The sequence below is a fragment of the Callorhinchus milii genome, unplaced genomic scaffold, assembly GCF_018977255.1.
Source record: "Callorhinchus milii isolate IMCB2004 unplaced genomic scaffold, IMCB_Cmil_1.0 Scaffold78, whole genome shotgun sequence".
Classification (NCBI taxonomy): Eukaryota; Metazoa; Chordata; class Chondrichthyes; order Chimaeriformes; family Callorhinchidae; genus Callorhinchus; species Callorhinchus milii.
The window spans coordinates 169509-196451 of record NW_024704819.1 but is presented as its reverse complement, the minus strand read 5'-3'; the positions used below and the strand labels follow the sequence as shown (position 1 = coordinate 196451).

Below are 26943 nucleotides of genomic sequence, written 5' to 3'. Positions count from 1 at the left end.
GGAGGTGATGGGGGCAACAGTATCGAGTGTGGAGGAGAGGGTGTTGTGGAGGAGGGTGAGAGGAGAAGAGGGGTCAGTGAGGGTTGAATGCCAAAGGGAGAGGAGTTCAGAGGACTCCAAGGCAGCGATTAGGGATTGTGGGGGTAACTTCTTCCAGGGGCGGTGGAAGATGGTGATGGGTCTGGTGGAGGTGGGGAGGGTGATGGAGGTGGTGAAGGAGATGAAGTGGTGGTCGGAGATGGCCTTGTCGGTGATGGTGACATCCGAGACACTGAGGTCCCGGGTGATCACCAAGGCGAGTGGGTGGCCGTGACTGTGAGTGGGGGAGTTGTTGTGGAGGGAGAGGTTGAGCGAGGAGAGCAGGGAAGAGAAGTCTGAGGAAATGGAGCAGGAGGGGGTGAAGTGCAGGTTAAAGTCGCCCAGAATGATGGGGCGATCAGAGCAGAGGCAGAGAGATGTAAGGAGTGTTGAAATATCGGAGATGAAGGTGGGAGAGGTTTTTAGGGGCCGGTAGAGGAGGAGGATTCTGAACGAGAGGAAGGAGGGGTGGGAGAGTGCGAGGTGCTCGAAAGAGGGGAAAGAGCCAGAGGCATAGGGGAATGGGGCCAGTGGTGTCCTTGAGATAAGGGCTACACCACCGCCACGGCGGTTGGGGCGAGGGATGATGGGAGGAGGTGTAGCCGGGTGATGTGACCCCCGTGAGGCGGAAGGTGTCACCTGGGGTGAGCCAGGTTTCCGTTAAGGCCATGATGTCAATACTCTCATCAAGGATGAGATCGTTGATGACCAGGGCCTTGCTATAGAGGGAGCGGACATTTTGTAGTCCGATGTGGAGGGAGCGGTTGACAGAAGGGTGTGTGGGAGGGGAGGGAGGTCCAGGTTGTGAGGCAGGGGTGGGGGAAATCGGGATAAGGGAGGAGAGGTTGACTCCCCGGGTCTGTTTCCGGGGTGGCTGGCGAGTGTGGTGGGGAATGGGGCAGTGGGTGTGGCTGCTGCTGGACAGCCAACGCCGAGTGCCGCGTTGAGCCCGGCGGAGGATTCCCAGACTGGAACAGAGGGAGATTGCGGGAGGGTCAAGTGGGGATAGAAGAGGAGAGGGACGGAGAGAGAGGAGGAGAGAGCGGGAGAGATGCAGACGGAGGAGGGTTTGGGGGTAGAGAGGAGGGAGGGAGGGGGCTCGGGTCAAAGCGGCAGCCACAGTTCGCACGCGGGGACCTGGACCGAGAGGTCAGGTGGATGGCATTATCCCACAGGCTGGGACTGGGGCAGCCAACCCAACAGGTCCAACCCCTCCCGCCGCTCCCCGTGTGGCTGCACTCCCTCCCGCCGCTCCGCGCGCGGCTGCACTCCCTCCCGCCTCTCCCCGTGCGGCTGCATTCCCTCCCGCCGCTCCCCGTGTGGCTGCACTCCCTCCCGCCGCTCCCCGTGTGGCTGCACTCCCTCCCGCCGCTCCCCGTGCGGCTGCACTCCCTCCCGCCGCTCCCCGTGCGGCTGCACTCCCTCCCGCCGCTCCCCGTGCGGCTGCACTCCCTCCCGCCGCTCCCGGTGCGGCTGCACTCCCTCCCGCCGCTCCCGGTGCGGCTGCGGCTGCACTCCATCCCGCCGCTCCGCGCGTGGCTGCACTCCCTCCCGCCGCTCCCCGTGTGGCTGCACTCCCTCCAGCCGCTCCCCGTGTGGCTGCACTCCCTCCCGCTGCTCCCCGTGGGGCTGTACTCCCTCACGCCGCTCCCCGTGTGGCTGCACTCCCTCCCGCCGCTCCCCGTGTGGCTCCACTCCGTCCCGCCTCTCCCCGTGTGGCTGCACTCCCTCCGCCGCTCCCCGTGTGGCTGCGACCGCCGCCGCGACCTCCACACAGAGCCTAATAATAATCCCTCCGAAAAAAACAAAAAACAATAATAAATCGGTCATTTTCAATCCACGACTGTTTGTGGGACATCGCTGTACGCAATGGGCTGCCCCGTTCGCCCACAAATATACAGTCACTTCTCTTTCCATTGTGTTCTGTGAAGCACTTTGGGACGTCCTCCCGACGTGAAAAGCGCTATATCAAATGCAAGGATTATTATTATTATTATAAAGGTGTGTTTAACCTGCTGAGCCCTCGGGGTGCGCGGGTGGAGGGGGAGGAGCTCAGCTCAACATCACCCGGATCTTAGCATCTTTCTCCATCTTCAAAATGGAATCATCAGATCACTTTCCGGGGGTAATAATCCTTTCGGAATAATAATAATAATAATAGGTCACTTCAACCCACGGCTGTTTGTGGGGGCGTCGCTGGGCGCCATCGGCTGCCACGTTTTGCTCAGAAAACGCAACAACAACAACAAACATTTTCTACTGCGCCTGAGTTTCACATCAGGAAGACGTCCCAAGGCACTGCACAGTCAGGGATTTGGCCCCGAGGGATGGAGACAAATAGAGAGAGACTGAAAGAGACAGACTGAGAGAGAGAGAGAGAGAGACCGATAGTCGGGAATTTGGACCCGAGCTGGGCGTTGTGATCACGAAGGAGTGGAGGGTTGAGAGGTGGGGGTAGGAGGGTGACCAAAAGCTCCGTCGGTCGAAGAGGAGTGTCTTGAGATGTACCTTGAAGGAGGTGAGGAGGGGACGATTAAGGCGGAGGCACTGTAGGACGGAGCTGCAGGACAAACCGCCATTGATGGGGCGGGCGAGGCGGGGCACGTGAAGCAGGCTGGAGCCTGCTGGAGCGGAGGGAGTGTACAGTTTGGTAGGGGGTTAAGTCACAGAGTTGGGGGGGGTGGGGGGGGGGGGGGGGGCAAGCCATGGAGGGCTTTGCAGGTGAGGACCAGGATATTGAACTGTATCCTCTGTGTAACGGGAAGCCGGTCGAGTTGGTGATGGAGTTGTGGTCAGTGTGCGCGAGTGGGAAATATTGGTAGGTAAGAGCTGTGTGAGTGGGACTGGTTGGGTTGAGAGCAGGGGAGTGGAAATATTTGGGGTAACAGCAGGGGACTACTTGGGGTAAGAATGGGAAAGTGGGATTAGTTGGGGTAAGAGTGGGGGAGTGAGACTAGTTGTGGTAAGAGCGGGCAAGTGGAACTAGTGTGTAGCTCTGGGAAAGAGCTGGCACAGACCCAAAAAGCCAAATTGACTCCTCGTCTGCTGTACAATGCTATGATTCTATGAAACAGCCATAAAATGAGCGACTTATTCTTATTTGGAGTAACTGTCGGCCAGGACCCCGGTGAAACAGCACCGCACCTCGATCCAAGGTTGTTTTGCGCAATGGCTCAATGCAAAATGTTTATTTTGACGACTTCCCGGCACCTCTCTCCACACTACAGCTCATCCAGAACTCTGCAGCTCATGTACTGTCCCGCACCAGGCTTCGCGACCACATCACTCCTACTCTCGCTCGCCTCCACTGGCTCCCCATCGCCCAGAGGATCCAATTCAAGATACTCATCCTCACCTACAAGGCCATTCACGGCCTCGCTCCCTCCTACCTCTCCGACCTAGTGTCCCCCTACTTACCTACCCGCCGTTCCTCTGGCTCCGGTCTGCTCCACATCCCCCGCATCAACCGCCCTATCATCGGTGGCCTTCAGCCTCTCAGCCCCGAGGCTCTGGAACTCCATCCCCCAGTGCCTTCGCCGCTTCCGCCCTTTCCTCCTTCAGTCTCAAGACCTTTCTCTTTGACTGTGCCTTCAGCTCCCCTCTCGACTCTCTACACCCTCCTCGGCCCCTCCTTTCCTTCCCTCCCCTCACCCTGACCATTTGCCCCCTCCTCGCCCCTGGCCTTGCCTCCCCTCACCCTGACCATTTCCCCCTTCCTCGCTCCCTCCCTTCCCTCCCCTCACACTGACCATCTCCCCCCAATGCACGGGTCCTGACCAAACTGAACATCGCCTTGGGACGTCCTCCTGACGTGAAAGGTGCTCTATAAATGGAATCTTGTTGCTTGTTGTTGCTCTCACACACACACACACTGACTGCTCTCACACACATACGACTGCTCTCTCACACACACTGACTGCTCTCCCACACACACACACAAACTGACTGCTCTCCCACACACACACATACTGACTGCTCTCACACACACACTGACTGCTCTCTCACACACATACACTGTCTGCTCTCTCACACACACAAACTGACTGCTCTCTCACACACATACACACTCACTGTTCTCATTCTCTCTCACGCACAATAACTATTCTCTCTGACACACAAGCGCACACTTTGACAGCTCACTGCCACTCCCGCAAACCCACTGACTTTTCCCTCTCCTTCTCACACAGACACACGGTCTGCAAACTCTCTTTCTGACATACACGAACACTCGGACTGATCTCTCTCTCAGGATCTCACACACAAACAGTGACGGCTGAGGCACAGAGAGAGACAGAGACAGAGAGAGAGATGGAGACTAAGAGAGACAACGAAAGAGAGAGCCTGAAATAGGGAGACGGAAATATATAAACTGAGAGAGACTGACACACAGAGAGAGAGAGAGAGAGAATCTGAGAGAAAATGCATCAGTTGTGTTCGCTTACAGCAGTTTAGCAGTGACTGAGGGTCGGGGCTCTCCAGCCGCCCGCACGGCTGTAGGCGGTGTGTGTCAATAACGGTCCCCAGAGGAGAGATGGAAGAGGAATCAGGGTGAACATCTTTAATAATCAGTCAATTCAGTGCACAGAATATATTCCATATTACACAGACAGTGTGGACAGTCACTGCCTCAGTCAAAATCTCACTATCACTGACAGCTCAGCTCTGATTCCCTGCAGTGACTCCAACTGATTCTCTCCGTCTGAACTGAACCCATTCTCCCACAGCCTGAAACACATTAAACAGGAAATAAACCCATGGGATAATGGTACAAACTGTAAACTGTTCGTGTCGCAGTTTAATGAATAAATAAATCCCTTAAAACTGTTCCCATTCTGATACGCAGCCCTTTCTCTGTGTTTATCACATTAAACACTGACACAAACACTCACCAGATCCTCTCCAGACTGGTGCAGGTCTGTATGAGGCGGCGGAGAGCGGAGACAGAGCCGTCTGTGAAGGAGTTAGAGCTCAGGTCCAGGAACCTCAGTGAGCGGTTTGTACTGAGAGCGGAGACCAGAGCATCAGTGCAGCCATCGGTCAGTCTGTTACTGTCCAACCTGGAGATCAGAGACACAGAGACATGACAGGGATCAGAGTAAACACAGTGTATAACCCACTGTCACTCACAGTTTGTTTGATGCCGGACAGGTTGTAGGAGTTCATACACACAAACACACACACACACCAACACACACAAACACAGACAAAAACATCGCCGCAGATACACACTTACTCTCACACACACAAATACACACAAACACATGACCCACAGAAATGTACACACAAACACACCCAAACAGAGTCACATTAACAGAGAGACGCGCACACAGACACACACATACACACATAAATACACACACTCACACACGCAGACAAACAAACACACAAACACTCTCACACAAACGCGCTCACACAGAAACATACACAATCACACCCAAAAACTCACCCACGCAAACACATACGTACGCAAACACACACACAGAAACTCACACAAGCAAACACACACACACACACAAACAATCAATCATTCACACAAACGCACACACATGTGCACACAAACACAACCGCACACAAACACACACACAGAAGAAAACCCACGCACGCACAACAAACATACATACACATTCACACGAACACACACAAATACACACACACAGAAACACACAAACAAACGTACACAAAAACAGACTGACAAACACGCACACACAAACACCCACAAACATACAAACGCACATAGAGATACACTCAAAAACACACAAACACAAACAGAAGCACATCATGTACAAACAAGCACACACATATAAATAGACATACAAAAATAAATAGAAACACACACAAATATACACACACAAAAACTCACACGCACACACACAAACACACAAACACTCACAAAAGCACTCAAAACCTCATACACACAAAATCGAACATACGCCAACACACACACTCAAAGGCAAACATAAGCACAATCACTCACACAAACACACACAAACATAAACAAAATGGCACACAAACACACACACATAAATACATACATACACACACACAAACACATGACCACAGACAAGTACACACAGACACACACGCAAACACACTCATGCAAGCACACACACACACACACAAACAAACAAACACATGTCGAACAGACAAATACAGACACACACAGTGATACACACACACGCATACAAAGAGAAACACACAGAAACAAACACACACACTCACAGAAACACAAACAAACGGACACACACACAAACACACGCAAACATACACGTAAACACACACACACAGAAAAAAAGCACACAAGTACACACACAAATACACATACACAGACATATACAAAGATACATAACCATACACGCGAAAACACACGCACAAATACACACAGAAACACAAACAAAGACACACAAAAACAAACTCACAAATACGCACACACAAAAACACAACACACAATCACACACACACACACATAGAAACATACATAAAGACAAACAGACACACACTCAAAAACACACAAACAAACAAAGAAACACAAAATCAAATACAAACACAGACATAAATACACATACATAGATTCACACAGACAAACATACGCAAACACACACACACAAAACACCCACACACAAATACACACAGAGAAACACACAAACATAAATACACATACACGCAACCAAACACACAAACGTGCAATCACACAGACACAACCACGCACATACATTCACACACACACAAACACACACACACAAATACACAATAACATCAATAAAATTGCATTTACAGAGCGCCTTTCACGTCGGCAGGACGTCCCAAAGCGCTGAACAGTCAGGTGTCGGGGCCTGAGCATGGGGAGGGGTGGGAGGTGGGAGGGGTGGGGGAGGGTGGGAGGGGGGGGAGGGTGGGAGGGGTGGGGAGGGTGGGAGGGGTGGGGGAGGGGTGGGAGGGGTGGGGAGGGGTGGGTAGGGTGAGGGAAGGCAGAGAGGTGGGAGGGAGACCAAAGCACGATCGAAGAGAAGGGTCTTGAGACCGACCTTGAAGGAGACAAGAGAGGAAGTGAGGGGAAGGGACCGTGGGATGGAGTCCCAGAGTGTGGGGCAGAGAGGCTGAAAGCCCGGACACCGATGGGAGGGCGGGTCGGGCGGGAGACACGGAGCAGCCCGGAGCCCACTGGACGGAGGGAGCGGGCAGGTTGGTAGGGAGTCAGCAGGTCAGAGAGGGGAGGAGGGGGCGAGGCCATGGATGGCCTTAAAGGTGAGGACGACGATCTTGAACTCGATCCTCTGGGATACACACACACAATCGCACACACTCACAGGAACACACACAAACACACACACAATCGCACACACTCACAGGAACATACACAAACGCACACAACAACAACAACAAGATTACAGTTGTATATCGCCTTTCATGTCGGACGTCCCAAGGCTCTGACACACACACACTCACAAGCACAAAGTCACACAAATACACACACCAAACACACAAACACGCACACTCACCAACAATCGTTCACACAAGCAAACACAGTCGAACACAAATACACAGAGATACAAAAAAAACCGCAGAAACCACACACACACACAGAAAGAGACACACACATAAACACATCGAGACACACATATTTATATATATAGATATACTGAAAACACACACACAAACACAAACACAGAAACAAACACAAATACACACACAAACAATCGCTCACACAGACACACACCACTTACGAAAGCACTCACAAAAGCACACAGACCCACATACACAGGCAAACGCACACATACACACAGACACGCAAACAGACACACACACACAAAATCATATGCACTGACACACACACACACACACACACACAGACATACATACACACAGTGTTGTCATGGGTTAATGTTAATGTGTGGTTTAAGAATCTAAAATAGAAGTGCAAAAGCTGCAAAGCTCAGTAACTGAAGGCAGAACCCAATACAATGGCAACATAAGGTCAGGACGTACAGGGACACAGAAAGTCTGTTCACACTTACACACTGGACGAAGGGACTGATCAGGAGAGAATAAAATGTGGTTAAAGGGAGAATTGAAACATATTATGGATATAACCACATAAGGAGTTGTTTTTCTTAAAAAAGACAGCTTTGTCTGGAGTTATTAAGTTGTCTTTAAACAAATGTGTGTTAGATATCTCTCGGAAACGGTAGCGGCGCAGTGCGGGACACGACCAGGGCTGTGACAGGAATCCTGTCGGTACTTTTGTGTCTTGTGCATTATTTTATTGTTTCATTTATTTGTGTATTTCCTGCTGTTTTGACCTGAATAAAGTGACTGAACTCAACCAATTGGTAAACTGGAATCGCATCATTCTAACATTGTTGGAGAGAGTTGCAAATGTTTCTAACAACAGACACACACACACAGACATACATAAACAGACAGACACACAAACACACAGACAGAGACAGAGACCACACACACACACATACACAGACAGATTCACACACACACACAGACAGACACACACACACACGCACAGGCACATCACAGTCTGTCGCTCTGTCTCTCTTACTCTCTCTCCATCTCTCTCTCAGTCTCCTTCTACGTCTTTCACTTTGTCTCACAGACTCTCTCTCTCTGTGTAATTTTCGTTCTCTGCCTCTCCACAAAACACAGTCACTCTACATTATAACATGTTGTCTCTCACAGTCTCTCTCTTTCTCCCAGTCTCCCTCTATCACAGTCTCTCTCACTGTCTCAGTCTCTATCTCTTTGAAGCTGTTCCTCAGTCTCTCTTCACTCGGTCTCTGAGTCACTTTCTCCCTCAGTCTCTACCTCTATCTCTCCCGCAGTTTCTCCCAATCACTCTCTCTCTCTCTCCCTCTTTGACTCTGTACGATTCCCCCAAAAAACAACATTCGCTACACTTTAAAATATATTCTCTCTCAGTCTCTCTCTCTCCCTCTCTATCAATCTTTCTCAGTCTCTTTCTTTCTCTCTGTGTGTCTATCAGTGTCTCTTTCTGTCTCTCTCTCAATCTCTCTCTCTCAGTCAGTCAATCTCTTTCTGTCACTATCTCTGTCTCTCACTGTCTCGCCTGCAAAACATACAGTCACTACACATATATTCTCTCTCCATTTCCGTCTCACTCAGTATTTCAGTCTCTCTCAATAGCTCTCTCAGTCGCTCTTTAAGACTATGTCTCTCGCTCCCTCTCTCCCTTTCTCTCTCTCTTTCAGTCTCTTTCACAGTCTCTCTCTCTGCCTCTCCCTCAGTCTCTCTCTCTCATTCTCGCCCTTAAGTCTTTCTCTCTCTCTCCCTCTCTTGGTCTCTCTCTTTCACAGTCTCTCTCGCAGTCTCTCCCTCTGCCTTTCCCCCAGTCTCTCTCTTTCTTTCTGAGTCTCTCAGCCTCTGTCTCTCAACCTCTTTCGCTCTGTGTCTCTCAGACTCTCGCTCACTCTATCTGTGTCTCAGTCTCTCTTTCTCTCAGTCACTCAGACTATCTTTCACTATCAGTATCGCTGTATATCTTTCTGTCTCTCTCTCTCTCACAGTCTCTCTCACTCCGTGTCTCTTAGTCACTTTCTCTCTCAGTCTCTCTCTTTGTTTCTCTCCAACTCTTGCGGTCACTCTCATTCTCTCACTCAGTTTGTCTCTCTCAAACTACGTCTCTCAGACCATCTTTCTCTGTCGGTGTCCCTCAGCCTCACTATCTCTCTCTCTCTCTCTCTCTCTCTCAGTTTCTCTCACTCTGTGTCGCTGAGTCACTCTCCCTTACCCACTCTCTCACTCTTCCATTCTCTCAATCTCTCGCTCTCTCGTTCTCTCTCATTCTCTCGCTCAGTTTGTCTCTCAATCTCCCTTTCCAAGTCTCTCACTCTCCCAGTCTCTCACTCGCTCTCTCAGTCTGTCTCTCAGTCACTCGCTCTCTGAGTCAATCTCTCTCTCTCTCTGTCTTTCCGTCTCTCTGTCTCTCTCCCAGTCTCTCAGTCTCCCTCAGTGCCTCTCTGACTCTCTCTCTGCTCCTTTCTTTCTGCCTCTCTTTCTCTCTTTCTCTTCTTTCTCTCTCTTTGTCAGTCTCTCTCACTGCCTCTCTCTCTGTTTCTCTCTCTCTGCCTCTCTTTCGCACTAACACTCTCTTCACCCACAAAACATAGTGTCACTACACTTTGTAATATCTCTCTCACACTCTCTCTCTCTACATTTTCCTCTCTCTCATTCTCTCTCTGTTTCTCTCACTCTGTTCTTTCTCTCATTCAGTCTCTCGCTCTGTCTCTGTCTTTTTGTCCGACTGTCACTCTCTCTCTCTGTCAGTTTCTCTTTCAGTCTTTCTCTCTCTCTCTCTCTCCTCTCTCTCTCAAAGTCTGTCTCACAGTCACTCGCTCTGGCTCTCCCAGAAGACACAGTCACTGTTGGTTATAATATATTTTTGTCTGCGTCTCTCTGTGTCTTTATCTGTCTCTCTTTCGCTCTCAGTCGCTATCTCTTAGTCTCTCCCAGAAAATATACAGTCACTACATGTTATATTTCATCTACCTGATCCTCTTTCACTCTGTCTGTCTTTCTCTCAGTCTGTTTCTCTATCAGTCTCCCTCTTAGTTTCTTTCTCTCAGTCTTTCTCTGGTTCTCTTTCTCTCCCTCTTTCTCTCTCCAACTCAGTCTCGCTCTCTCAGTTTCGCTCTCTCAGTCTGTGTCTCGGTCTCTCGCTCTATGTTTCTCTCACTCAGTCTCTCTTCACTATCTGTCTCTCCTATTCTCTCTTTGTGTCTCTGTTTCTTAGTCCCTCTCACAATAAAAGTCACTAAACGTTACATTTCTTTTCCCCTAGTCTCTCTCTCTCTCTCTCTCTCTCTCTGTGCCTATTTCTCAAGCTATCACTCTGTCTTTCTCTCACTCAGTCCCCCTTCTCTCTCCGTCTCTCTTTCTGTCTCTCTATCTCTCTTTCCGTCTCTCTCTCTCTCAGTCCCCTTCAATCTCTCTGTCTCACTCACAGTCTCTCACGAAATATGTATTTGAAGGGATTACTAACCCTGGAAAAGCGATCTGCAAATTGTCTAACAACCGGATTGTGACTGACTGCGAGACAAACAGACACAAGTGGAGTAAGGAAACATCCGTAAGGTTTTGCTCTGCCAGGAATCACCCCCAGGCCCTCTCGCTAGCGAGGCGAGGGCTCTAACCACTGAGCTACAGGGCTCAGACTGCAGTGTGTGAGCAGACACAGGCTAACTCAGGGCTAAAGCTGTGTAGACTTTATTCTGGGGAAGGGTTTTGCATAAATAATTTGACTGCAAAAATACCAACAAAAACTACCTCAGAATATGATTTTTCCACAATTTGTTTTCCATCCGAGAGCTAAAGCCAGTAGGGAATATGGATGGAATCATTGACCCGAGTGTGTTAAAGGTCTCAGGATTAGGGAGGAAGTCCCAACATCATGCATGTCTGAGCCGGACAGGTTGAAGAAATGCGCGCATACAAACACACACATACACACGCATAAACACATCACCGAAACAGACCCATGTACATACAAACTCAAACATACACACACATAGGAACAAGTAAGCTCACACACACATAAAAATACATACACATACATTATCGCACACACACATGCATACATACACTCAAACATAGAAACACACAGACACACACGCACGAACATTCATGCACACAGGACACTTGGGCACACAACACGCCATCATATACAAACATATACCATCATATACAAACACACCACACACAGAAACACACATACAAACTCACAAAAATACACACAGAAAAAAGCACAGAGAAATACACACAGACACACACAAACAAACACCAACACACAATGATACACACACACAGATACACACGCAGGCCCACACTAAAACAAGGCACACGCAGACACACATACACACATACAGAAACACACTCATGATTAAACACAAATGCACAAACACACACTATTCAGTGTGCTCCGAGCTCCCAGTGAGACTGCTTCTAGATTCACCCACAATTTGTCTTGAAAGTCCCCCAGTGGATCAAAAGCTTCCCCTTTCCTGGAGAGAATGGCCTCCATTCCACACACACAAATCTCCAGTCAGATGTGGAGCTGTCAGGAGGTTGGTTTGGAGAGTTTGAAGCCTGATGACAGGTTTGTGTGTGTGTCAGACACACGGCTGACAATAGTAGAGAACTACAAACCCACAGTGTGTGGAGGGATTGACGGGACCAGGGCAGGAGCTTCGGGATTAGATACAATGGGAGCGGGTTTGGGGCTTGGAGCCAGTTTAGGGGTCGGAGCTGTCCTCATGTCACTAGAGATGGGGTTTCCAGCACATGGTTTCTTATTAACACATGTTGAGAGTTTGATGTAAACGATGGCTTGTGGCCTCACACTGTCACACCAATTCCTTTCACAATATTCAGCCGCACTGATCAGACAGTCACAATAAACACATTGAGATATTGGAGTCATTCAGACTCTGGAGACACAGTGCGTTACTTACCACAGACTCTGTATTTTACACTGCGGGTTCCTCAGAGCCTCACACAGTCGCTTCACTCCACAATCTCCCAGATTATTGCCCCTCAGCCTGGACACAGAGACACAAACACAGGGAATATAGTGTAACAACACAATACACATTGACATGTATATACAGGAGCCTTTCACGTGGGGAGCAAGTCCCAAGGCGCTGGGACCAGTGTCAGACACACACACACATGTGCACACACACACACACATGTGCACACACACACATCGCAGTCTCTCTCTCTCTCTGATTCTCTCTCTGTCTCTCCCACAAAACCGTCACTACGTTTGATAATATATTTTCTTTCACCCTCTTTCTCTCTCTCTTTCCCTCAGTTTACTTCTATGTCGTTCACTATGTCTCACAGTCTCTCTCTCTAAGGTTCTTTATCTGCCTCTCCCACAAAACAAAGTCACTACACTTTATAACTTATTCTCTCTCAAGGTCTCTCTCTCTCACAATCATTCCCTCTCTTGCTCAGTCTCCTTCTCTCTCTCTCTGTCTCACACACACACTGTCAGTCTCGCTCTCTCCGGGTCTCTTAGGCTGTCCCTCAGTCTCTCTTTCACTATGTGTCTCTGAGTCACTTTCTCTCTCTCTGTCTCTTTCTTTGTCTCTCCCGCAGTTTCTCCCAATCTCTCTCTCTCACAGTTACTCTGTATCCCTTTCCCCCACAAAACACACATGCGCTACACTTTAAAATATATTTCCTCTGTCTCCCTCTCTCTCAATCTCTTTCACATTCTATCTCTCTCTCTACGACTTTCAGCCTCTGTCCCTCAATCTATCTCTATCTCTCAATCTCTTTCTCAGTCTCTCTCTCTCTCCCCCTCTATCACACACAGAGACACGCATACAAACGCCAACACACACACACCCGGAAACACGCGCACACATAAACATACACAGACACACCAGGATAACACACACTGACATACACACACACACAAACACGCACAGACACAGACACAAACATGCGCATCAACACAAACAAACACACTCAGTTCTATACTGCTCCGAGGTCCCAGTGAGACTGCTTTTAGATTCACCCACAATTTATCTTAAAAGTCTCCCAGCGGATCGAAAGCTTTCCCTGTCCTCCAGAGAATGGCCTCCACTCCACACACACAAGTCTCCAGTCAGATGTGGAACTGTCAGGAGGTTGGTTTGGAGAGTTTGAAGCCTGAGGACAGGTTTGTGTGTGTGTCAGACACACGGCTGACAATAGTAGAGAACTACAAACCCACAGTGTGTGGAGGGATTGACGGGACCAGGGCAGGAGCTTCGGGATTAGATACAATGGGAGCGGGTTTGGGGCTTGGAGCCAGTTTAGGGGTCGGAGCTGTGACTGTCCACATGTCACTAGAGATGGGGTTTCCAGCACATGGTTTCTTATTAACACAAATTGAGAGTTTGATGTAAACGATGGTTTGTGGCCTCACACTGTCACACCGATTCCTGTCACAATATTCAGCCGCACTGATCAGACAGTCACAATAAACACATTGAGATATTGGAGTCATTCAGACTCTGGAGACACAGTGCGTTACTTACCACAGACTCTGTATTTTACACTCCGGGTTCCTCAGAGCCTCACACAGTCGCTTCACTCCACGATCTCCCAGTTTATTATCATTCAAGTTCAGCTCCGTCAGTTTGTGGTCTATTTTGAGATCGGTGGACAGGTCCTCGGTGCTATCAGTTGTCAGATCGATGTCCTTCAGCCTGACAATCACAGACAAAAGAACAGAACAGGGATCAGAGTAAACACAGTGCGTATTATTATTTATTACACAGCCTGGAGATGAGAGACTCGGAGCCATAAAAGGGATCAAAGTGAATCCAACGCTGACCCTGAGAGACTGTGGATGGGATGGATTGTGTGGGACAGGAGGAAAGGGCCGGGGCTGACATTTTTTCACCTTCACGTTAAAATGACGCTGTACGTGGAACAGACACTCAAATTCAGGATTGCAGGATTGGGTGTAGTTTGGTGCAATTGTAGGTTCAGTGACCACACAGTGTGTGTTGGGGGGTGGGTAGGGGTTGGAGTGTAGGCACCTTCAGTCTGGTTCACTGTAACTCTTAATTTTGATCGATATATAGTGATTTGTTGCCAACTACTGAACAACAACAACAACAAGATTCCATTTATAGAGCGCCTTTCACGTCAGGAGGACGTCCCAAGGCGCTGCACAGTTGGGTCATGACCCGAGCAGGGGGGAAATGGTCAGGGTGAGGGGAGGGAAGGGAGGGAGAGAGGAGGGGGGAAATGGTCAGGGTGAGGGGAGGAAAGGGAGGGAGCGAGGAGGAGGAAGAGAGTCGAGAGGGGAGCTGAAGGCACGGTCAAAGAGAAAGGTTTTGAGACCGGCCTTGAAGGAGGAAAGGGAGGAAGCGGCGAAGGCACTGGGGATGGAGTTCCAGAGCCTGGGGGCTGAGAGGCTGAAGGCCCGACCACCGATAGTAGGGCGGTTGGGGCGGGGGACGTGGAGCAGACCGGAGCCAGAGGAACGGAGGGTACGGGCAGGTAGGTAGGGGGATAGTAGGTTGGAGAGGTAGGAGGGAGCAAGGCCGTGAATGGCCTTGTAGGTGAGGATGAGGATCTTGAAATCAATCCTCTGGGGGATGGGGAGCCAGTGGAGGCGAGCGAGGGTGGGAGTGATGTGGTCGCGAAGCCTGGTGCGGGACAGTACACGAGCTGCAGAGTTCTGAATGACCTGCAGTGTGGAGGGAGGTGGCGGGAAGGCCGCGAGGAGAGAGTTCCCATAGTCCAGCCTTGAGGTGACAAAGGCGTGAACCAGGGTTTCAGCGGCGTGAGGGGTGAGGTAGTGCCGTAATCTGGCGATATTCCGGAGGTGATGGAAGGCGGTGCCAGTTGTGGTGCGGATGTGAGGGAGAAAGGACAACTCAGGGTCGAACAAAACGCCGAGGTTCCTGACTGGCTTTGAGAGGTGGAGAGTGCAGCCTTGGATGCTGATGGTGTCAGCGCCTGAGGTGCGGAGGCGCTGACGTGAGCCAATCAGGAGGGCCTCGGTTTTTCGCACGTTGAGCTGAAGAAAGTTGTCTCTCGTCCAGGACTCGATGTCGGACAGGCAGCTGTCAGGACATCGGTGGTCGTGGAGTTGAGAGTAGAGGAGGAAAGGTAGAGTTGGGTGTCATCCGCATACATGTGGAAGTTAACCCCATGTTTGCGGATGATGTCACCGAGGGGGAGCATATAGAGGGTGAAGAGGAGGGGACCGAGGACAGAGCCCTGAGGGACACCACATGAGACAGTACGGGGGGTGGAGGAGAAGCCATTCGTTGAGACGAAGTGAAGACGGTGAGAAAGGTACGACCTAAACCATTCAAGGACAGTGCCTTGAAGGTTGAGGTGGGAGGACAAGCGGTGGAGTAGGATAGCGTGGTCGACCGTATCGAATGCAGCCGATAGGTCGAGGAGGACGAGGAGACAGAGGGAGCCCTGGTCACAGATGGTCAGGATATCATTGGTGACCTTGACCAGGGCAGTTTCTGTGCTATGGGCAGCACGGAAACCTGACTGAAGGGGTTCAAAAAGAGAATAGGTGGAAAGGAAAGAGCGCAGTTGGGAGGCGACAACTCTTTCCAAGACCTTGGAGAGAAAGGGGAGGTTGGAGATGGGCCGGTAGCTTGATAGCTGCGACGCATCAAGGGAGGGTTTTTTCAGGGTGGGCGTGATGATGGCAGTTTTTAATGGAATGGGGACAGAGCCAGAGGAGAGGGACAGGTTTATGATGTCAGTGATATGTGGGGCAAGAAAGTGGAGCTGGGAGATAAGGAGTGGAGTGGGGATGGGGTCAAGGGAGCAGGTGGTTGGTTTTAGGGATTCGATGAGTTCAGTGACAGAGGGTGGGGAAACGGGTACGAAGGTGTGTAGGGAGGATGGGTAGGAGTCGGAGTATGCGAGGGAAGGGGTGGGTGGTGGGTGGAAGTTGGAGGGGAAGTGACCGCGCAGCGGATTCCCTTGATCTTGGATTCAAGGAAATCCAGCATCTCCTCGCAGTGAAGGTTGGAGGAGATGACCTGTGCGGGGTGGCGGGGGGGACGGAGGAGTCGGGTTGTGGTGGAAAACAGTAGCCTGGGGTTGTTCTTCGCCTCCAGGATTATCCTGGAGTAGAAGGACGACTTGGCCGAGGCTAGAGTGGAGCGGTAAATTTTGAGGAGGTCCAGCCAGATTTGTCGGTGGACCGTTAGGCCAGATTTGATACAGGTGCGTTCAGCAGCCCGCACCTGGCTTTTCAGTGAGCGGAGGTGGGTGGTGTACCAGGGGGAGGAGCGGGAGTAGGAGACAGTGCGGGAAGTGATGGGGGCAAGAGTATCGAGTGTGGAGGAGAGGGTATTGTGGAGGAGGGAGAGAGGAGAAGAGGGGTCGGTGAGGGTTGAAGGCCAGAGGGAGAGGAGTTCAGAGGACTCCAAGGCATCGGTTAGGGATTGTGGGGGTAACTTCTTCCAAGGGCGGTAGAAGATGGTGGTGGGTCTGGTGGAGGTGGGGAGGGGGGTGGAGGTGGTGAAGGAGATGAAGTGGTGGTCAGAGATGGCCTTGTCGGTAATAGTGTCGGCCTTGTCGGTAATACACAACCTCAGACACACTCAGCCACTCCCACCCTTACCTAAACCCACCTCCTCCTCACCCTCACCCACACCGAAACCCTTGCCGTCTGGAACCACACCCAGACGTTCCCCATCCTTACCCACAGAGAAGCGCTCACACACAAATTCTGGGAGCAGTCAGACAGAGAAGATGTGTGCGAAGGCTGATCAGGTGGTCAGGGTGAGCTGTGCAAGTGCGAGGGGAGTCATGAGAAGCGGAGCGTGAGCCTTTCCCACTCGTAGGATCACATTACCAATTACGGCTTTGGTTTGTATGGTTGACAGGTGCTGAGTGGGATAATATCCTTCCCCCAAATGACTGGTCTGTCCTCAAAGGTCCTGCCGATGAGCCAGGCCGAGCTATGCTGCCATCAGCAGTGAGAGCCCTGGAATACTGCGGCCCCTCCTGACTCAGTAACCGGACTAGAGACCGTCACGGAGGGTTGACTGATTCTGACATTCCGTGGCCCATTCCAGATGAGCTCCAGTGAGACTCTGTTCACCTCCAGTCAATGAGGACAAGTGATATCACTGAGAACATTGTGGGCAGTTACACAGCGCAATGCCGCCATCTGCCGGCAATAATCGGTACTGCAGGTAATATTTTTTTATTGAAACACAGACTCATCTGCAGTAAATGATTATAGGACTGAAATGCATAACAGCCTTCAGTAGAGATGAAATAAAGATGAATTGATTCTTCTGCCTTACCGCGCTCCAGCATTAGATGGTGATAACCGGATCGAGGGACTGAGCTATAACATTAATATAATGCGATTTAGTGGGGAAACTGCTTATTTACATAAACATATGAAAACGTGTGAACAAAACGAAAAGCACTGCAGAAGCTGGAATCTGAAACAAAAACAGAGAGAGCGGGGAAAACTCAGCAGGTCAGGCAGAATCTATGGAGAAAGGAAAGTGAGTCAACGTTTCTGACTAAGTGTCCTGGACCCGAAATGTTGACTCACTTTCCTTTCTGCACAGAGGCTGCCTGACCCGCTGAGTGTTCACAGCACTCTCTGATCTTGATAGTGAAAAGGAATGAAAATGTATTCGTCCATTATAAAACAACACTGAGGAACAGCAGCGAGTCGCGATCCTACGTGAAGGAAGACTAAGTAAACACAGGTTGTCTGTGGAAGTTGTAAAAGTAATGTTTTTGAAGTGAATTTTCTTGGAGCAGCAATGCCGCTATCAGCCAAAGGGAGGCGGTGTTGTACTGTGTACATCGGGTGGGATTCTAGTGCAACACCGCCACTTGCTGGACATTTGGCTGCATTGCAGACGATAAAGCCATTCCTATCTGCCTGGACTTGGCGTCAATTTCAATTCCTCCCATTCAGTGTGTGATTACTGTGAGTTGTGCTGAGACGGGAATTGTAGATATGTGTGGAGCCATTTACTGTATAGAGAGTGCGTTTTGGTCCATGTGTAACCAAAGAGCGTCCGAAAAATGTATATAATTCTCAGTCCATCAAGGGTGGCGATGCGGAAAGTGGCGCAGGGGCTCAACAACAACAACAGCAACCTCAAACTTGTATTTGTACAGAGCCGGGACCAGCCCCACCCGTGTAACTGCTCCCTGTAGTGTAGGTAAAGGGAACAGGACCCGGCGGGGAGGCCGCGGGGACAGGGTCGGGACTGGTTGTGGGTTGAGTGGATGTGTGCGCTTTGTGTGGCCGTGTCTCCGGGTGTTTACCGTATAAACATGTGTGTGTGAAGTCCTGTAGCTCAGTGGTTAGACTACTCGCTTTGCAAGCGAGAGACCTGAGTTCAATTCCAGACAGGGCGAAACTTTGGGCAAGTTTCCTTACTCCACACGCCTAGTAATAATCCCTCCAAAAACCAAAACCAATAATAAATTGGTAATTTTCAATCCACGACTGTTTGTGCGCAATTGGCTGCCGCGTTCGCCCACAAATATACAGTCAATTCACTTTAGGGTATATTATGTGAAGCGCTTGGGACGTCGAGAAGATATGAAAAGCGCTATATCAAATGCAAGGATTATTTATTATATATGTAGTGCCCACGGGGACGTGTCCTCACTGTATTTAAAATGAGTGTCCCCCAAAATATGCAGACAACCTGTGTGTTGTTAACCTCTCCACACTGCCCATGAACAGCAACTCCTTCAACTATCTCTTCTGCTCACCCCCTCCACTCGGGCATCACGACAACAGGTCCATTCAACAACGGCAACAACTTGCACTTATATGGCGCGCCCTCCATGCAGGGTAGCTTCTCAGAGCGCTTAACATGGCGGGGCCTGACTCTGAGCCGGGGTGGGGGCTGTACGTTGCCCCGAGCACCGTCGAAAATGTAAGTCGGGAATTATAAACGCGGAGGGATTGAGGGAGTGTTTTCCAGTGTTTTGGGGTTAGTGGCTGAATGCACGACCTCCGATGGCGGAGTGGAAAGTGCGACGGACGAGCAGGAGGTCGGGAGCAGTCGAGCAGACTGCGGTGGGCGGTGGGTTGGGGTGGTGAGGAGGTCGGGGAGGGAGGGAGATGACAGGGAGTGAATGGACTTGAACCCGCGAGCGAGGATTGTGAAGTCAAAGATCCACATGTGATCAATCAAGAAAGATGCACCGAACAACAGGGATTCTCTACCTCAAACCCCTCAAACTCAATCACTATGTGTACCATAGCTGCCTTAAATAAAACCATCATGTTTGCCCAATTCTTCTTCCTTCCCACATTCCCTGCTCTATGCTTGCCACTTATATGAAAAGCATTCATTTTACACAGAGCGCAAACATCTAAGCATTTAACCGTGTATATGTGTAGATATACACATCTACAAACCACTGCTGATCGGGCTCCCCAATTCCTCCCTCCAACGCTGCAGATCATCCGGAGTTCTGCCGAACCATTCCAATGGCTGTGGGTTATAGGCAGCGGGTTGTAGATTGAGGAGGAAGCAGGTCGGAAAGGTAGGGAAGTGCCAGGAGATGAAGGATTTTGAGGATATTGCAATAAATATGTTGTCGATTCTGGAGCGCGGCCAGAACTGGTGTGATGTTGTGGGGTGGAGTCCTGTAGCTCAGTGGTTAGAGCACTCGCTTTGCAAGTGAGAGACCTGAGTTCAATTCCAGGCAGTGGGCGAAACCTTGGCCAAGTTTCCTTACTCCACACAGAGCCGAATGATAATCCCTCCAAAAATAAAACAATAAAATTGGTCATTTGCAATCCATATGACTGTTTGTGGGACATTGCTGTGCGCAATTGGCTGCCGCGTTCGCCCACAAATATACAGTCAATTCACTTTACATGTTTTCTGTGAAGCACTTTGGGACGTCCTCCCGACGTGAAAAGCGCTATATCAAACGCAAGGAATATTACTATTATTATTATATTATTATCTACAAACAATATCTTAATCAATGTCTTCAAGTTCCGATTTCCCCGATCCACCGCTCCGGAAGACTGGGTGATGGTGTGAGATGTGCAATCTCAGTTAGACTCCCAGCAAGATTTGGATTTCGAGAAAATTTTACCTGTAAAGTGCGATCCTTGGTCTGAGTCCACTTGTACAGGTATTCCCCGCCTGCAGATCACTTGGCGTAAGGGGACTCGGGCTGCTGTTAGCGCAGTGTTAATTCTCGTGGGAAAAGCCTCATTCCAACTTGTGAATTTATCGAGTATTACCAGACTCTGCTAAGACCTCCTTTTGTCGTGGATAATGCACCAATGAAATCAACCTGCACACGGGCCCATGGACCATGGGGTGGTGATGCCGATTTAAGGAACGCTCCTTTTTGGTGGAAGGAACATCCATCGATATACACGCGCTGTCCCTCTGGAAGAGGTGTAGGATATATGTTGAAACTTGGTGAGTGGGACCGGACATTCGAGTGTGTCTCTGTTGTATTGCAGCAGATGAGAGAGAAGTGTTGTCGGTTGTGAGGTACTCTCGATGTCCCGCTGTCCCAGGACCGAGGCCCATCGGTTCAGTGGTTGAGAGGACCCCGAGGTATCTCCGGGGCTGAGCAACAGTTTCAACGGAGTTTGCGGTGAATGTATCTCCAGCTTCTGGACACCGGTCACAAAGGTAAACTGTGCGATGGCTCAGGATGTGGCAGTCGGTGTCGCTCACACACCTCAGAGTGGTTCTCACCCCCCGTCAGGATGCGGGAGGCGAGTGCAATCGCAGTCAGTTTGCCGCGGTCCTGGCACAGCACTGCCGTTAAGCTCTGGTCGGTCGCGGTGACCTCCGGGGGAAAGGCTCCCGCGGAACCGGAGAGACCAGAGCTGTGGTTTGTGTGACTCCTTGTGTTAAAGCCGCCACAGCCGCAGTGTGAGCATCAGCCCAAAGCTCCGGCTCGGAGTCTCCTCTGGTCCTTTCAGCAATTCCTTCAGCGGTTTGGCAGCTCAGCAAAGGAGGGAATGAACCACCTTTGATATCCCACCAGACCCAGGAATGATGGCACTGATGGTTTTATTTTAGTGAACGGGATAATATTTCGATCTGTTTATCATCCATCGCATTGGGAGACAGTCGTACTCCGAGAAAAGTTACAGTCTTTTGCAGCAGCTGAGCCTTCATGGAGTTAATTTTCAGTGCTGCTGCAGTCAGTCGGTTCAGTGTGTCGGTCAATGTCTGAATGTGAGTGTCGTTGTCAGTATTTGCAATTAGAATGTTACCCACAAACTGAAACACACACTCAGAATTCACGCCCTTTAATAATCGCAGCCACTCGTTTGTGAAAGACATTCGGGGAGTGTGGAAGCCTTGGGGTCTGCACATCCAGGTGTGTTGCTGGTTATCTCATGTGAAGGTGAATTTAAACTGATCCTCATCTGTGATGGGGACACTCCAGAAGCCGATAGAAATGTCAAACGTGGAGAAAAGACAGACGTGTCTTGTTTGACGAGTCAATAGTGTTGGGGAATCACTGACCACTGGGGAACAGGACGGTGTCACTTTATTGTCGGTAATCAATTGTTAACCTCCAACTCCCATCCGACTTTGGTACCGGTCATATGGGCGAGTTGGTGGTGAATGAACCTTCTCGAACGGCACTGTTGTTTTAACGAGTTAATAATATCTGCAGTGTATGGGGGGCTATTCCTGTATAGGATATTGTTTGCAGGGTTTGTCCGTTAATGGTCTCAATTGCAGTCAACTTTCCACAATCACACCTGTGCAGAGCCACCACTGAGGGTTGGTCGGCAAAGATTTTTCCCACCGTATTATCTGGGAACTGTCTGGAGGGTAAATTTCACCCTTTTTCATTGCAAATACCGCATGAGAGTGATCAACTGGCGCGGGATATGCGATCTCTCCACCTCCACTGGGATCCCCTGTCCACAGGCATTGATTTGAAAAATGAACTCTCACCGGATATTTTAACAGAGTTTCTGCCCCCAATATCCCTCTCTTCTGGATCGTGTTGTTCGCTGCCGCGCTCTTGTACGTCTCAGGTAAACAACCCACTTTCAGCGCCTTGGGACGTCCTCCCGATGTGAAAGGCGCCACACAAATGTAATCGTGTTGTTGCTGTGTTGTTTCCTCCGGGAGGATCAGTGTAACCTGTGTCAATTGGACCCGAAACACAGCGCTTCCAGTCAAACCCGCACTATTCCACACATCCATTGGTAGCCGCAGATTCCCAGTCGGAGAGTCAGAGTGTATTATCGCAGCCTCAGACCTGGGGGTCAATTCACATCAGTTGTGATGGTCCTCCATTCACCACAGGTTTAACATAAGGTCTGACTCCCAATACAGGTTCAAATGGTATCCATAGGTTGGGGGATGTTAGTGGGGAGGCCGGGACCCGTCAATAGGCTGTAGGGGGGTCGGGGGGGTTGTTGTGGGGGTGTTCGGGGTTGTTGTGGGGGGGGGTTGTTGTTGTGGATTGGATGGTAAATCCCTTCTGCGGGACACACGGCTCAGACAGACTCTGTCCCGTCGACCTGTCTCTGCTGTGGCCGCTCAGGGCGGTCCATGGATTATTCCCGGGTTTTGGCCCTTCTACACAGCGAACCTCCTCTCTCCCCTCCGACCCTGACGCCTGGTCTGAGGGCTTCTCACAGCCTTCCCAGGGCTGTCACTGCCATTGGGAAAAGCTGACCCCAGGAATCCTCGGCTGTCACCGCCATCCCTGGTTTAGCCTGGACTTTTGGGTGGCGTTTGGCAAGAATTTTTGTTGATAAGGAACCTGCCCGAGGGGCTCAGCCCGGATACCCTTCACCTGGGGAAGCTCGGAAAGCGCCGAGAGTCGCCTATCGTACCCGGTCGGGTTGTTCCTTAAACCCTGTCCCGCTGCGAGGAAGTGAAATATAAGTAGAATAAACTGTAATGTGACTGCACAGGATTCACTGTAAAGTGACTGCACATGATTCACTGTAAAGTGACTGCACAGAATTTACTGTAAAGTGACTGCATAGGGGTCACTGTAAAGTGACTGCACAGAATTCACTGTGAAGTGACTGCACGGGATTTACTGTAAAGTCACTACTGTTGGAAAAAATGAACCCCGAGTTCGATTAAAAGACTCGACAGTTACCAAATATGGCGTAACACACCTTTAAACGCTTTATTTCGATCCCCAACAGTTAACATCAATCACACAATACAGAGAAAGGTAAATGGTCCAATAAGCAATAGCAGAATCCGATGATTATATCAAAGTAGAACGATTATAATTGACTATATTATACTAAAAACACACGGGTTACAGCAGCTAAGAGATACTCACACTACCGGTGTAAAGGAATCAGCCGCAGCCGTTCTTGTTCTTTCCTCTCTGGAGCCCCAGAAGCTCAGTGATAGACTCACACACTTATGGTGACCCTCTGATCTCTGATCCGGGACTCACTGTCTCCCTCTTGGAGTCGCACTGCTCTTGTTTTGCTCTCCCGAGAGCTGCGCTCGTTATACCCCGTCTCCAAATGTCCTTCTCCCAGAGCCCACCTCCTAAACTCATACCAACCCCCCGCCCCCTCCTCACCCACTGCCAAACCCCCGCCCCCTCCTCACCCACTGCCAACCCCCCGCCCCCTCCTCACCCACTGCCAACCCCCGCCCCCTCCTCACCCACTGCCAAACCCCCGCCCCCTCCTCACCCACTGCCAACCCCCCGCCCCCTCCTCACCCACTGCCAAACCCCCGCCCCCTCCCTCACCCCCTACCAACACCCCCGCCCCCTCCTTAACCCCTACCAACACCACCGCCCCTCCTAATCACCGACCAACCTCCCGACCCCTCCTAACCCCTACCAACACCCCCTCCTAACCCCCTACCAAATGCCCGCCCCATCCTCACCGCTATCAAATTTCCCGACACTTCTAAACCCCAACCAACTCCCCCGAAGCTTCTAAACCCCTACCAACCCCCACCCCCCCCGCCGTCTCCTAAACACCTCCCAAACCCCGTCACCCCCCCCTAAACCCCAACCAACTCCACCCCCTACTAAACCCCTACCAACCCCCCTGCCCCCTCCTAAACCACTACCAACCCCTCCGCCCCTCCTACACCCCAACCAAGGCTCCCGCCGCCTCCAAAACACCTAACAACCCCGTCACCCCCTCCTAACCACCTACCAACTCCCACGTCACCCCCTCCTGACCAACCACCAACACACACCCCCTCCTAAACACGTAACAACCACCTCCCCCACTCTTAACGCCTACCAACACCCCTGTCGCCTCCTAACCCCCTACCTACCCGCCCGGGCCCCTCCTAACCCCTAACAACCCAACCGCCCCCTCCTAACGCCCTACCAACACCCCCGACACCTCCTAACCCCTATCAATCACCCCCGCCACCTCCTAACCCCCTACCAACACCCCCTTCTGCCTCCTAACCCTTTAAGAAACTCTCCCTCCCCCTCCTAACCCCCTACCAAACCATACGTCCCAATCCTAACCCCCTACCACCCCCCGCTCCTTCTTATCCCCTACCTTATCCCCTACCTTGTGGAGTCCTGTAGCTCAGTGGTTAGAGCGCTCGCTTTGCAAGCGAGAGACCTGAGTTCAATCCCAGGCAGAGGGCGAAACCTTGGGCAAGTTTCCTTACTCCACACAGAGCCTAATAATAATCCCTCCAAAAACAAAACAATAATAAATTGGGCATTTTCAATCTACGACTGTTTGTGGGACATTGCTGTGCGCAATTGGCTGCCGCGTTCGCCCACAAATATACAGTCAATTCACTTTACAGTGTGTTCTGTGAAGCGCTTTGGGACGTCCTCCCGACGTGAAAAGCGCTATATCAAATGCAAGGATTATTATTATTATTATTATTATTACCAACACCCCCGCCACCTGCTAACCCCCGAGAAGCCAAGAGGACGGACGCATTCTCATGCGACCGAGGATGGGCGGTGCGTGATGGTGGGGTTGCGGGGGAAGGTCGGGGAGGGAGCGGGTAACTGAAGCTCAGTCGCAATGGTCGGAATGGCCTCCTTCCCCGCTGAACGCCTCTGATTCTCCGCCTCGCGCGCATTTCTCTTTCCTGTTGATATATTTGGTATTAGTGCAGAATTGGGAATGTTTTGCACCGATGCACTGAAAATCCCGGAGATCCGGGAGTTCATAACGCGCTTCATGTCCTTATACATTGGGGTTTAATCCACCGGTTTCTCTGGAAGTCTCGCGCGGTCGCTGCCCCTCCCGCCCGGGCTCCCTGGTGACGTCACGGACAGCCACGCCGCGCGTGCGCAGACGCTACCCCTCTCCCACCCGGACTCGTGGGCCGCGAGTTCGAGCCCCGACACCTTCTCTCCTGGTGACGGTTCATAATCCCGGGGGGAAAAAATCTTCATTTCAATTATTTTTCGCGCTTAAAAAAACAAAACACTCGCGCGACTTCCGGGGCTGAGATTATTAATTTTAAATGTTATTTCGCCTCGAAATCCGAATTGAGGACAATTGACCCCAAAAACTCTGCGGGAAGCGGTTTTGCATCAGTGCGAAACCTTCCTCATTCCTCAGTATTCCCAATGATCTCAATGGGGTTTTGCATTGACTTTGTGTTTCAATGATAACCCGCTCTCCGGGTGCAAACACGGGAAAAGGGTTTGAAAGTCCCCGGATCCCCGGGGTTTAAAGTGCACCAGTGCAAAATATCCCTAATTCTGCATTAATCTCAAAGATATCAACCGCTTTTTGCATTAACTCTCATCCTCTCTCTCACATTCACCCCTTCTTTCTCTCTCTCTCTCTCTCCATGAGAATGAGCCGCTGGAAGCTCAGTTACCATCAGAAAACGGGTAGGGGCGGGGCTACAGCTGGGGGCGGGGCTACAGGGGGGAGCGGAACTATAGCTGTGGGCGGGGCTATAGCAGGGGGCGGGGCTGTGGTTGGGGGCGGGGCTGTAGATGGGGGCGGAGCTAAAGCTGTGGGTGAGGCTATAGCTGGGGGCGGGGGTGTAGATAGGGGCGGGGCTATAGCTGGGGGCGGGGCTGTAGATGTGGGCGGGGCTGTCGGAAGGATTTCAGTCTGTGGACCGTATTTGTGAATTAAATCGATATCGACCCTCTCTTAAAGGGGAGGAGGTTTACTTGGGGGGTTGGGGGGGGCGGGAGGGGGTTAACCCTCTTTATATTATGATGATAATCCTTGTGATTGACATCGCGCCCCTTCACATCTTCGAGACTTCTCAAAGCGCTTCACACGACGGACAAAAATATAGTGACTGTGTGTTTAGTGGGATGGTGAGAGAGGGAGAGAGAGAGAAACGAGGAGAGAACACGTGTTGTGGAGTGAAGTGACTGTGTGCTTTGTGGGATGGTGAGAGA

The 26943-nt window shown here is 50.8% G+C and overlaps 1 protein-coding gene across 1 annotated transcript in view; it reads right to left on the bottom strand.

The window, feature by feature from the left end:
• Nucleotides 1–4708: 4708 nt before the first annotated feature.
• LOC103173675 (nuclear factor 7, brain-like) overlaps nucleotides 4709–26943 on the bottom strand; it is a 135609-nt gene continuing 113374 nt past the window's right edge. The window contains exons 7-9 of the mRNA XM_042345710.1: nucleotides 14136–14306; nucleotides 4968–5135; nucleotides 4709–4803 (exon numbers count right to left, since the gene is read on the bottom strand). Of these exons, the coding sequence (XP_042201644.1) occupies nucleotides 4710–4803; nucleotides 4968–5135; nucleotides 14136–14306 (433 nt within the window). The 3' untranslated portion in view covers nucleotide 4709. The remainder of the gene's footprint in view (nucleotides 4804–4967; nucleotides 5136–14135; nucleotides 14307–26943) is intronic.